The 13,715-nt window shown below is 44.5% G+C and overlaps 1 protein-coding gene across 5 annotated transcripts in view; it reads left to right on the forward strand.

Moving 5' to 3' along the window:
* LOC144495671 (Krueppel-like factor 3) overlaps nucleotides 1-13,715 on the forward strand; it is a 92,389-nt gene that overhangs the window by 42,824 nt on the left and 35,850 nt on the right. For all 5 annotated transcript variants that reach the window (XR_013498309.1, XM_078216000.1, XM_078215968.1 and 2 more), the window contains exon 3: nucleotides 6,166-6,262. Coding sequence is in view for 4 of the 5 variants with exons in the window: in XM_078216000.1 (XP_078072126.1) it covers nucleotides 6,206-6,262 (57 nt within the window). In the remaining variant the exon portion in view is untranslated. The remainder of the gene's footprint in view (nucleotides 1-6,165; nucleotides 6,263-13,715) is intronic.

A 13,715-nucleotide genomic window follows, 5' to 3' on the forward strand; every position in this document is an offset into this window, starting at 1 on the left:
TGTAGTGAATAAAGTGGATGAGCTTGGAGCGTGGATTGCTGCTTCGAATTGTGATGTGGTGGCCATTACGGAGACTTGGATGTCTCAGGGACAGGACTGGGTGCTTCAGGTGCCAGGTTTTAGATGTTTCAGGAAGGACAGGGAGGGAGGCAAGAGAGGGGGGGGAGTGGCACTGTTGATCAGGGATAGTGTCACGGCTGTAGAGAAGGTGGACGCCGTGGAGGGACTGACTACGGAATCTCTGTGGGTGGAGGTTAGGAATAGGAAGGGGTCGGTAACTTTGCTGGGTGTTTTCTATAGGCCGCCCAATAGTAACAGAGATGTTGAGGAGCAGATGGGGAAACAGATCCTGGAGAGATGTAGGAATAACAGAGTTGTCGTGATGGGAGATTTTAATTTCCCAAACATAGATTGGAATATCCCTAGGGCTAGGGGTTTGGATGGAGAGGAGTTTGTTAGGTGTGTCCAGGAGAGTTTCCTGACACAGTATGTGGATAAGCCTACTAGAGGAGAGGCTGTTCTTGATCTGGTGCTGGCTAATGAACCTGGACAGGTGGAGGATCTCTCGGTGGGTGAACATCTTGGGGATAGCGATCATAATTCTATCTCCTTCACGATAGCATTGGAAAGAGATAGGGTCAGGCAGGCTAGGAAAGTGTTTCTCTGGAGTAAAGGGAAATACAGTGTCATCAGGGAGGAAATTAGACGGGTAAATTGGAAGGAGGCATTCTTGGGGAAAAGTACCGAAGGAAAGTGGAGGATTTTCAAGGAATGTTTGTCTGGAGCTCTGCATGACAACGTTCCGATGAGACAGGGGGGTGTTGGTAGGGTACGGGAACCGTGGTGCACGAAGGTTGTGATGAACCTGGTAAATAAGAAAAGAGAGGCGTACAGAAGGTTCAGAGAGCTAGGAGGTGTTAAGGATTTAGAGGAGTATACGCGATGTAGGAAGGAGCTTAAGAAGGAAATTAGGAGAGCGAGAAGGGGTCATGAGAAGACCTTGGCGGGTAAGATTAAGGAGAATCCCAAGGCTTTCTACAAATATGTCAAGAGTAAAAGGATGAGATGTGAAGGCATAGGACCCTTAAAAGGTGAAGGGGGAAAAGTTTGTGCGGAACCGTTAGAAATGGCGGAGGTGCTTAATGAATACTTTACCTCGGTATTCACGGTGGAAAGGGATCTGGGTGGTTGTACTGCTGGATTGCGGAGGACAGAAAGGATCGAGCATGTGGACATAAAGAAAGAGGATGTGTTGGAACTATTGAATGGCATCAAGGTTGGTAAGTCGCCGGGACCGGATGGGATGTACCCCAGGTTACTGTGGGAGGCGAGGGAGGAGATTGCGGAGCCTTTGGCGATGATCTTTGCATCGTCGATGGAGACGGGAGAGGTTCCGGAGGATTGGAGGATTGCGGATGTGGTCCCTATATTCAAGAAAGGGAACAGGGACAGCCCGGGAAATTACCGACCGGTGAGTCTAACCTCAGTGGTTGGTAAGTTGATGGAGAGGATCCTGAGAGACAGGATTTATGATCATCTAGAGAAGTTTAGTATGATCAAAAGTAGTCAGCACGGCTTTGTCAGGGGCAGGTCGTGCCTTACGAGCCTGGTTGAGTTCTTTGAAAATGTGACCAAGCACATTGACGAAGGAAGAGCGGTGGATGTGGTCTATATGGACTTCAGCAAAGCGTTCGATAAGGTCCCCCATGCAAGACTTCTTGAGAAAGTGAGAGGGCATGGGATCCAAGGGGCTGTTGCCTTGTGGATCCAGAACTGGCTTGCCTGCAGAAGGCAGAGAGTGGCTGTGGAGGGGTCTTTCTCTGCATGGAGGTCAGTGACCAGTGGAGTGCCCCAGGGATCTGTTCTGGGACCCTTGCTGTTTGTCATTTTCATAAATGACCTGGATGAGGAAGTGGAGGGATGGGTTGGTAAGTTTGCTGACGACACCAAGGTAGGTGGTGTTGTGGATAGTTTGGAGGGATGTCAGAAGTTGCAGCGAGACATAGATAGAATGCAAGACTGGGCGGAGAAGTGGCAGATGGACTTCAACCCGGATAAGTGTGTAGTGATCCATTTTGGCAGATCCAATGGGATGGAGCAGCAGTATAAAATGAAGGGTACCATTCTTAGCAGTGTAGAGGATCAGAAGGACCTTGGGGTCCGGGTCCATAGGACTCTTAAATCGGCCTCGCAGGTGGAGGATGCGGTCAAGAAGGCGTATGGCGTACTAGCCTTCATTAATCGAGGGATTGAGTTTAGGAGTCGGGAGATAATGCTGCAGCTTTATAGGACCCTGGTTAGACCCCACTTGGAGTACTGCGCGCAGTTCTGGTCACCTCATTACAGGAAAGATGTTGAAGCCATTGAAAGGGTGCAGAGGAGATTTACAAGGATGTTGCCTGGATTGGGGGGCATGCCTTATGAGGATAGGTTGAGGGAGCTTGGTCTCTTCTCCCTGGAGAGACGAAGGATGAGAGGTGACCTGATAGAGGTTTACAAGATGTTGAGGGGTCTGGATAGGGTGGACTCTCAGAGGCTATTTCCAAGGGCTGAAATGGTTGCTACGAGAGGACACAGGTTTAAGGTGCTGGGGGGTAGGTACAGGGGGGATGTCAGGGGTAAGTTTTTCACTCAGAGGGTGGTGGGTGAGTGGAATCGGCTGACGTCGGTGGTGGTGGAGGCAAACTCGTTGGGGTCTTTTAAGAGACTTCTGGATGAGTACATGGGATTTAATGGGATTGAGGGCTATAGATAGGCCTAGAGGTGGGGATGTGATCGGCGCAACTTGTGGGCCGAAGGGCCTGTTTGTGCTGTGACCTTCTATGTTCTATGTTCTATGTTCTATGTATGTCCGCTATGACTCTCACCAATGTCTACAGATGCACCATAGAAAGCATTCTTTCTGGTTGTATATCACAGCTTGGTGTGGCTCCTGCTCTGTCCAACACCGCAAGAAATTACAAAGAGTCGTGAATGAAGCCCAGTCCATCATTCAAACCAGCCTCACGCTCATTAACACTGTCTACACTTCCTGCTGCCTCGGAAAGGCAGCCAACATAATTAAAAACCCCACGGACCCCGGACATTCTCTCTTCCACCTTCTTCCGTCGGGAAAAAGATACAAAAGTCTGAGGATACGTACCAACCGACTCTGCTGTCATCAGACTTTTGAATGGATCTACCTCGTATTAAGTTGATCTTTCTCTACATCCTAGCTATGACTGTAACACTACATTCTGCATTCTCTCCTTTCCTTCCCTATGTATGGTATGCTTTGTCTGTATAGCACCCAAGAAACAATACTTGTCACATGTATTAGTATACAGTGACAATAATAAATCAAAATCAAAAGCATTGGATTGAATCTCTGCTGCTCCTGAACTGTCACCAAAGTCACCAAAGTCATCAATAGCTGCGTTATAACACAAGTGAGCCCTGCTGGTGAATCATTCACTGAATGAAGCATAGTTTATCTGTTATCACTTGCCTTTCTCAGAATAGGTGTTGTTCATATGCTGCATGCAGGAGAGTTCTCCCCATGTTCTGACCAACATAAAAACAAAATATCTGATCGTTATCAAATTGCTGTTTGTGGGATCTTGCTATGCGGACAGTGGTTTTTGCATTTCCTACTTTACAACAATGACCACACTTCAAAAAGTACATTATTGGCTGTAAAGTGCTTTGGGACAACCCATGATTGTGAATGGCACAATATAAATGCAAGTTCTTTCCTTTTTTTTCGATCTGATTTGTTTTTCTTGAAATTCTTTGATTTAGAATTAAATGCTTCCAACATAATTAAGCTGTAACAGGCACATCAGGCAACCGTGTTAGTCGGATTCTACCAAGGGATCATATTTGCTGCTTTCTCCTTTGGGGTGGGTGATGATTAAAGATGCTTTGTTATTGCCCTTAAAAGATTATCATTTCTATTCTGGAGAGTGTAATTCCTCCCCCGAGCTTGGGTGGGTGAGAAGACCAGTCACACCACGCTTTTACCATGACACATGCAATTTTTAACAAAGGCCAGCACACCCTTCCCATAGTTATTCAGGTAACAAGTTGTTCTCAATTGTTGGTAAGGCCATCCATCGTCACTAAACAAATGATGGTGAATGATACACCCTTTGGTGTGTTCGTTTGTGTAAAATTACACTGTCTGGTAAACTAGTGGACAGCTTACTGCTGCCCCTCAGTGCCAGTTGCAAACAAAGGGAGAGGAGCCCCTCAGTTCTCATGGCTGGGGACTATTGTGCTACTTGGGAAGATACAAAGAGAAAGGGAAGGGGAGGCACTGAAATAGCATAAACTATGTTTTTAAATTAAAATGGGTGCTGCATCATTTGGGTTGATTGGTCAAAAATTAAGATAATAGTCTTAAAATATTTTACTAACTGTGCCTCGAACTAATACAATAGTCTACTTTTCATCTGGGAATTTATCTCTCAAACCTTGATTTTAACTCTGGTGGGAATAACGCAGGTGGGGAGGGGGGTGGTTGGGGGGGTTGTAGAAGTGAATGGCAACTCAGCCGTGTGAGTTTCAGTCAATTTTAAGTGAGTTAGTTGCCAGTGTGAAGTGGCAGCTATCTGAATAGTGGGAGCTGAAAGTTCCATCCATTAACACATTGTCGATTTCACTGGGATTTCCAATTTCCTACATTTTGGTTCACCCAGTTACGTTAAGCAGTGACAGGACAAATATTTATTCAAAACTCGAATAACAATTTAGATGTTAGAACATAACTGGAAGGGTAACTTTGGCAAATATTTCCTTTCCGCTTGAGGAATCCTGTGGGAACTCCTGACTTGAGTGCCCATCTTCACCCGTGTGTTCCCAATAGTGAAGAAACACAAATTCGAGAGTTATTTTTTGTAGGTTTGCTGTAACTCCATGATGGCTGCACATTAGCTGTCTGCCTATATTACTGTGCTGTGTGCGAAAAAGGGGAAAAACATTATTTACAGCCTTTGATCTGAATTTTGAAATAAGGAAGACATGCATCTTCAGCAGTTTTGAAAAAAAGCAGAACTCTTTTTTTTAAATTAGCACTATCTCGATGTAAAACTGAGAAAATAGAGTGTTTATTTGGGAAGGGGGAAGATCCATTACAGCCCATGCATAACTTGTATCATAATAGTATCTGGCACAAGTCACTCATTCTGCAGTTTCACATGTTTGCAATTATTGCCCCATGTGTTTGTAAATATGTGGAAAGTGCTTGGGATATGGGTTGAATGAAGCCAGATTTTCTTCATATTGTTTTGTGCTGCAGTGCAGAAAAAATCCCTTTGTCACTTCATTGAAAATTCCCAAAGGACTTGTACTTCCCATTCTGTGGTGTATTTTTGGTACATCCTTTTTTTTAAATGTGTGTTCATGGATTAGTCCATGGATGATAAAATGGTGTTAATAAATGAAGTGCAGCTTTTAATTTGCAATGAACCATGTACTTACCTTAAGTCTTTTTCTGTTATATTGGGTCACATTGTCTCACAAAAACGCTTGAATATAACACTTTAAGCAATTTTCATATAAATATTTTTATACTTATGAAAGGAGCAAGCATTGTAAACAGAATGTACCGCAACTGAAAACTTGGCAAACATTTAGTTTATGATTCAGATAGAAACCGTTTTTAAATTTAACCTTTTCACAAAATTGCAAAAGTGACTATTCCAACAGCAGCTTTCACAGAAATATTTATTAGGTCTGATTTTGACTCACTCAAAGCCCATTCATTTACACAGCTTTAAAATCAGGCATATTCTCAAGAGATTTGAGGGGTGGGGCAGACACAGGCAGGCATATGGTGGGGGTAGGCCGCACTGCAGCTGGCCCATCTTTTCTTGGGTGTTGTATTTGGCTGGGTTGTTTTCCTTTTATACCGATGAAGAGCAATTGCGATGTGCCTTCATTGGCATCAGCCTGTCGCTCTTTCCTCAGGAATGTGTTTTGCAGTTTGTGAGAGGGAACCTATTGTACAGCCCTCCAGGAAGTGGACAAAATTGGTTGGTACTTCCCCATTTCTTCTTGAAGGCTACATGTCAGCTGCACTGGCTTGGTTCCATAGCTGCTAAATCCACTTGAGTTGTCCTTTTATATGTAGGCATGGAATGAGTTCACGATTCAAGCTCAAGACCTTCTCTTTTTGTTTGATAGGCAGAAAACCCAACTCTTCTGGCGTTTCAACTCATTCAAAATGCTTATGTTTGACCATTTGCCTGGCAAACAAGACCCAATGGAACCAGGTTCAATGGTGAGTATGAATTGGCATTGCAAATGATTGGTTAAGAAGCAATATCTCCTGGAGTCAAATCCATTTTGATTCAGGACTTCCCAGATGCTTCATTAATACAGATGGAATGGTCATGCTAATTTACAGGAGAACTTCCTTGTTCAAAACAGAGCTGTCATTTAAACAGGATTGTTTCTTTTTAACAGTGGGTCTTGAAAGGTATACTTTGTGATCATGCTTCAGCACAGAGAATTTATCCAGTTAGTAGCCGAGCCGAGTAGATCTAAATGCTCTCCTTTCGATTGACAGTCTGTGCCATTAGTTAATCTCAGTTGGGGTAAAAAGGAGAACCCAGGCAAGAATTTCCACTCCCCATGATCATTATCCAATGACCCTCTGCTGGAAATATCCATCTGTGGACTTCAGATGAGGACAGGTTCAAACAGATTCCACTTCTAAGAAATCGGAGCAGGAGTAGGTCATACAGCCCCTTGAGCTGTTCTGCCTATCAATGCTATTATGATTGGTCTTCTACCCCACTCTGTCAATCTTTGTTGAGTATACTCAACAAATAAGCATGCACTGCTCTCTGGAGTGAATATTTCCAAAGATTCACCACATTTTGTGAAGAAAGTTTTCCTCTTCTCAGTTCCAAATAGCCAATCCCTTTGTCTGAGACGATAACCCCACTTTCTAGATTCCCCAGTCAGGGAGAATATTTTCTAAGCACTTACACTATCAAACCTCATAACAATTTAATATGTTTCGATTTGAATTCTTCTCATCCTTCTAAATTCCAAGAATTATAAGCCTAGTCTACTTAATCTCTCCTCGTACAACAATCCCCTCACCCCAAAAATGAGCTGAGTGAACCTTTATTGCCCTCTCTCTAGAGCAAGTTTGTCCTTCCTTCCAGAAACAGAACAAACTGTACAATATACTCTAGGTGTGGCCTCATCAATGCCTTGTATAATTGTAGTAAGATTACTTTACTCTTCGGCCTGCCTAATTGTTTGCTGCACTTGCATGTTAACTTTGTGATTCTTCTGCAGGGACACCCATACCCCACCCCACAAATGCAAATATTTCACACAATCTGTGTTTCACTATTGAGAAAATATTCTGCTTTTTTATTTTTCATACTAAAGTAGATAGCTTCACATTTGTTACATTGTGTTCCATCTGCCTGTTGACTCACCCAACCTGCCTATTTTCTTCTGCAGCCTCTTTGCATCTTCCTCCCTGCTTATTTTCCTACCAGAATTTGTATCATCAGCAAACTTCAATGTATAACGCTCAGCCCCCTCAGGCCCAACTGCAGATTCCTGTGGTGCCTCTCTAGTTAAAGCCTGCTAACCTGAAAATGTCCTGTGTATGCCTACTCTCTGTTTTCTGTCCATGGGGAGGCGGTGGCTTAGTGATAGAGAGACCCAGGGTAATGCTCTGAGGACCCAGGTTCGAATCCCACCATGGTGGGTGGTGGAATTTGAATGGTAACTCAGTGTGAACTAGTGGTGTAACAAAAGATTAAGTACAAACAAAATGTTGTTAAACAGTTCTGTAGAAATAATAACTAAATCAGACAAGACTAGAAGTTGCAACTGTGGAGTGTGCCTTGGTTAAGGAACAAGAGTTACAAAATATTCAGGAGCTTCTGTTATTAATGAGCTGCTTGTTTAATTCTTCAGCCAAGTTCTCCCCATCATTCACCCTCCTCTTCTCAAAACATTGGCTCTTTGTTAGAATACTGTTCCCAGATACTGGTACACAGAGGGTGGTGGGTGCCTGGAACTCGCTGCTGGGGGAGGTAGTGGAAGCAGATACGAAAGTGACTTTTAAGGGATGTCTGGACAAATACATGAATAGGATGGGAATGGAGGGATCGGGTCCCTGGAAGGGGAGGGGGTTTTAGTTCAGTCGGGCAGCATGGTCGGTGCAGGCTTAGAGGGCCAACGGGCCTGTTCCTGTGCTGTAATTTTCTTTGTTCTAGATGCAGAACATCTTCCAATACCCTTCATCAGGTGCCATTATTACCTTTGCCACAACTATTTGTTAGTTTGTAAACAATATGGACTGGATTTTATGGTCACCCTGCCGGATGTGTTTTCAGTGGGGGGGGGTAAGTATGTTGGGTGGCTAGTCCACCATTATCCCCCCACACTGAGCTGACTGTTGTAATATGCTAGATGGATGGATGTTGAATTTGTTAGTGGGAGATTTGCTCTCTACTCAGTGCCCTCATGTTTATATGGGCGGGAGGGGGGGGGGGTAGCCAATTTTAATAACAGTGCTATGGTCTGGTGGAGATTGTCTGATTCCGTGCACTCCCAACCTTTCTGATCTGTTTGTCTCAGCTATTCACTGGGTAAAATGAGGGACTTGTCAGTACGGCTAACTGTTAAAAGGCAAAACATAAATCAGAACAAAGTCATCAGCCATCACCCTGCTACAGTCCATATCAAAAGTGTCACTAGAAGGAGCAGCCAGAGCATTGCTATTCTGACCTGTGCTGGGACACAGGCAAGCAGTGTGCCTGTAGCATGGACAGTTTGACTGATTGTGTGGCCCAAATACAGCACCATCTAGTGACACTCCTTGCAACAGTACAATATATACAACCTTTAGGGTTGGACTTTTGTGGAGTTGGGCCTATTTTTGAAACGTTTAAAAATGGTGGGCATGGCCTGAGTCCAGAGTTTTCACCCCCATTCCTGACACCGGCAATCTGAAATAAACATGAGATTGTGGAAATTTTCAGCAGGTCAGGCAACATTTATGAAGAGCGAAACCAAGATAATACTTCAGGGTATGGAGGATGATCATTGTCCTGAAATATTAACTCTGTTACTCTTCTCAAAGATGTTATCTGATCTACTGACTATTTCCAGGATCTTGTGTTTTAATTTCATATTAATTAGTAACATGATTTAAGTATTGAGAATAATCTGTTCTCAGCATAGAGACTTATGAATATTTTAAGTATTGAGAATAATTCGGGGTCGTGCAAGGGAGATCTTGTTCAACCAGACTTTTCTGGACAAATCCAAAAACGCAGCTTGAGAAAAGTCACAAAACGCTCTGTGGATCAATCAAGTTCCTACCATTTAAATAAAAAGGAGCCCATTTGACCACCTGTTTTACCATGTGGGCCCTGGAACTATTATTGACTATCCTCCACTTGGTAGATTGCTGGTGGAAGATTCCGTATGTGCTTCATTGTTGGGCAGGTGCTGGTGTCATAGCTGTTCTGGAATAACTTGGGCCGGGGAAAGCCAATTCTGTTGGACATGTTATCAATCTTACCACTGAGATGCTGTTCCTATGTTCAGGATATCAATTGATTTTTAATGTCATGGGTGTTATCTAAAGTGACTGAACATCTCTCAAATGGAGGCTGCAGTAGTATTATTCATTTAGCACTTTTGGCTGAAGGCACATGCAAACACTTCAATCTGTTACCATCATTTATAGGTGGCACAGTGGTTAGCACTGCTGCCTCACAGCGCCAGGGGCCCGGGTTTGATTCCCAGCTTGCACTGTCTGTGTGGAGTTTGCACATTCCCCCCGTGTCTATGTGGGTTTCCTCTGGGCGCTCAAGTTTCCTCCCACAGTCCAAAGATGTGCTGGTTAGGTGAATTGGCATTGCTAAATTGCCCCTTGGTGTCAGGGAACTAGCTCGGATAAATCCATGGGGTTGTGGGGATACGGCCTGGTTGGGATTGCGGTCGGTGCAAACTCAATGGGCTGAATGGCCTCCTTCTGAATGAATCATAGGATTCTATGATTCTATGATTTGATTGACCGCACATTCTTCACTGGATGTGGTACGTGTCCTGATACATTGGTTTTGAATTCTATTTTCCTGTATAGAATCTACTGCTTTGGTGTGACTGCATGCAGATGCCCCTGTGCAACTGCTTCACTAGGTTGATGTTTCATCTTCAGGTGTGCCTGGTGCTGCCCCATTGATGAGAGAATCATGTGTCATATTTATTTTATTATTTCGTGGATTGTGAGTATTTGTTGCCCATCCCTAATTGTACTTGAGAAAGTGGTGGTGAGTTGCCTTCTTGAACTGATGCAGTCTATCTGGTATAGCACTGCCCACTCCTGTTAAGGAGTCCCAATGACCCAGTGACTGTGGAGGAATAGCAATTATATGTCATGAGATCCCAAATTATGGTGGCATGTAATTCTGCTGTTGATGACTCACAGCATCTCACAAATGTCGGTTTTGAGCCTTGCATTTGTTTCACTTTATTAACCTGTTGGGTTTTTACAACTTTGCAACAGCTTACTTGATCTGTTTATTCCTAATGTCAGATTTATTGAATTTCCAATTTGACGTGGTGAGATTTAAATTCATAACTTCTTGGTTCCAACTCAAGTGTCAGCACCAATAGATAAGCCAAGCTTAAAAAAATTCCGACTGAATTTAAAATGAATACTGTGCAACGCTGTGAAGAACTGTATCAGATGTGAGACATTAGCAGGCATTGCATTTTATTCCAACATGCTGAATGCCAGCAGCAATGCATCATCAGCAAAGCAGCAATGATCAACACCACTTCGAATGCTCAAACCTTGAAGGAGCCATCAAAAATTAGAAGTCCCACTTCATACAGTTCTAGCAACTTCCACGAGGAAGATTATCTTCTTTCTCACTCAGAAAACTATCAATTTATGATTTTCTTATTCATTTGTGGGACATGGGCGTCGCTAGCCAGTATTTATTGCCCATCCCTAGTTGCCAGAGGCAGTTGAGAGTCAACCACATTGCTGTGGCTCTGGAGCCACATATAGGCCAGACCAGGTAAGGATGGCAGATTTCCTTCCCTAAAGGACATTAGTAAACCAGAAGGGTTTTTTCGACAATGGACAATGGTTTCGTGGTCATCAGTAGATTCTTAATTCCAGAAATCTTTTTATTGAACTCGAATTCCACCATGGCAGGATTTGAACCTGGGTCCCCAGAACATTAGCTGAGTTTCTGGATTAATAGTCCAGCGATGATACCACTAGGCCATCACCTCCCCCTATTTATTGTTATAAATATTACTTGTTTAGTAAGTGTTATTTTGTACAGTGCGGTACATGATAAAAAAAACAGGTTTTCTATCCAAAGCACAGGCTCAAGGGGCCAGATGGCCTACTCCTGCTCCTCGTTCTTATGCTCTTCTTTATTTGGATAATCGGCTGTGACAATTTTAACAGAGCAAGTCTAGTCGCCTCCAGTACATTCTGTTTGCACAGATTCCATCCCTGAGCTAGCAAAGCAACTGAATTAGATCCGATAGTTATACATGTTGTTATAAATTTGTACCTGTTGCTCGTTTCAGCTCATTGTTGCTGATGCCAGGAAAAGGCAAAATATGAGACAGTATTCATTCCCGTTAAATTCCGAGGGAAAATGTCTTCTCTTGACCTCAGTTTCGTCTGGAGCAGTGGAGCAGATGATTTACATAAGACTGATATTAATACTTGCAGGAAATGTGCTTCATCACTGGCAAACAATTTAATTAAATCAAATTCTCTACTTCTCAGTGCATGAACTGATTTAAGACAACCCTCACCATAGACTCAGGGGAACTCTGCTTAGAGCAGGCCATCCTGATGAGAAGCGAATGTAATCTCAAGAGGTTTGACAGTACAAATAAGGTTTCATATTCAACAAAGCTCAACGTGACCATTCAGCAAAGGCGAGGCTGCTGTTAACTTTTTGAATAAAGCACTCCATGATGCATTAAATTGGGGAAGCAGAGATATAAAATTCAAATCTCTCAGGTACCTATTAATGAGCAGGAGGAATTAGGATATTGGTTAATTGCCACAGATTTGCCTGTTGACTAAGAAGATTTACAGAAAGACACTTGTTTACAGTGTTCATCCTTGAAGGTTCCACTGTTCATGTAGATATTACTTTCTTTAGCAATGTATGCTGAAGAAAAACTCAATTGCCAGTAATTGTGAATGGGACGCAGAGTAATTTATTAATTATTCAGTGCATTTTAGATAGAAATGAACAGGATTGGGGGAACAAAGCATCTATATAAAATATATCAAACAAAAATGTAATAAGCCAGTCCTGCTAGCACAGAAACCGTACAGTGCAGGAGGAGGCCATTCAGCTCATTGGGTCTCCAATAGAGCATCCTACCCAGGCCCTCCCTATCCCCAGAACCCACTTATCCCCCAACCCACACATCCTGGGACACTAAGTGGCAATTGAGTATGGCCAATCCACTTAACCATCTCTCCACTCCTCACTTACTACTTTCACCAAAAAGCTATAAATGTTTGGCACTTTTCTTACATGATCTATCAATGGCCGCGATTCCCCCATCCCACTGCGCTAAAAAATTAGCGAAATGGGCTGGGAGAATCTCACGGCGGGCAATGCATGGGATTGGAGTGGAGAGATGGTTAAGTGGATTGGCCATGCATTCCCGCCCCGATAGCGTCTCCCAGCGTCGGATTTCCAGTGGTGTCTGCTCCATGCCGGATATCGGTGGGGAGGTGTGTGAGTCATTTGAATCTTAATTTAAATATATTTTTTATGTGATTCGTCGGCCCGGGACTGAAGTCTCCAGGCCTGCTAGCTTCTCGTCACCCCCCCCCCCCCCTCACTCGACAACGGGATTTAGAGTAGCTCCCCACTAATGGGAAACTAGTGGCCTGACACCACTGGAGTGAAGGGGGGGCAATCAAGGCCCCCAGAGGGTTGGGCAATGGGGGGGTGGTACCCCCTGGGCATTGGCACCTTGGCAGTGCCAGCCTGTGCCCCTGGCACTGAACAAGGGGCAAAGTGCCCATCCCCAGGAGCACCTTGGCTCTGCCCATTGGGCATCAGGCAGTGCCAAGGGAACAAGGTCTGATGGGGCAGGGCCTAGGTGGCGATCAGTGAAGGTGGGGGGTCCTGTTGCCATTCTCTAGTCGGGATCAGTGGGGGAAGGAGGGAGGCCACCGATCGGGGTGGGGTGGGGTGGGGGGGAGACTAGCCGGAGTGGGCAGTCACCCTGCTGTGGGGGGAGGGGAGGCAGGGGGTAACTGTTGGGGGGGGGGGGGGGGATGCTGGGATTGGGGGTGGACCAGGAGGGGTGGGGCCAAGGCTGGGCCTGCGAATGGTCAGTGGGGCCAGCAATCAGGCTGAGGGGGCGGAGGGTCAGCATTGCAGGGGTTGCTGAGCTGGCCAGCAATCGAGAGGACGGCAGTGCGGGACTACTGCTCATGTGCTGATCTCAGCACTGACAGACCAGTGCATGCGCAGTGGCTCACTCAGCGCACTGATTTCAGCCTCTCCAGCGGGGATAGGTCTTGGCCCCTAATTTTTAATGATATTCACGCTGGTGGCCTCTGCAGTGCACAGAGTGTGGGAGATTCTTCTCCGAACTCCCACTGAAAAAATCAGGCTGAATTACTCCAGTTTTCACTTGAATTCAACGCTTAGAATTTTTTGGGGAGAATTCCGCTCAAC

The sequence above is a fragment of the Mustelus asterias genome, chromosome 1 (assembly GCF_964213995.1).
Source record: "Mustelus asterias chromosome 1, sMusAst1.hap1.1, whole genome shotgun sequence".
NCBI classification, from domain to species: Eukaryota; Metazoa; Chordata; class Chondrichthyes; order Carcharhiniformes; family Triakidae; genus Mustelus; species Mustelus asterias.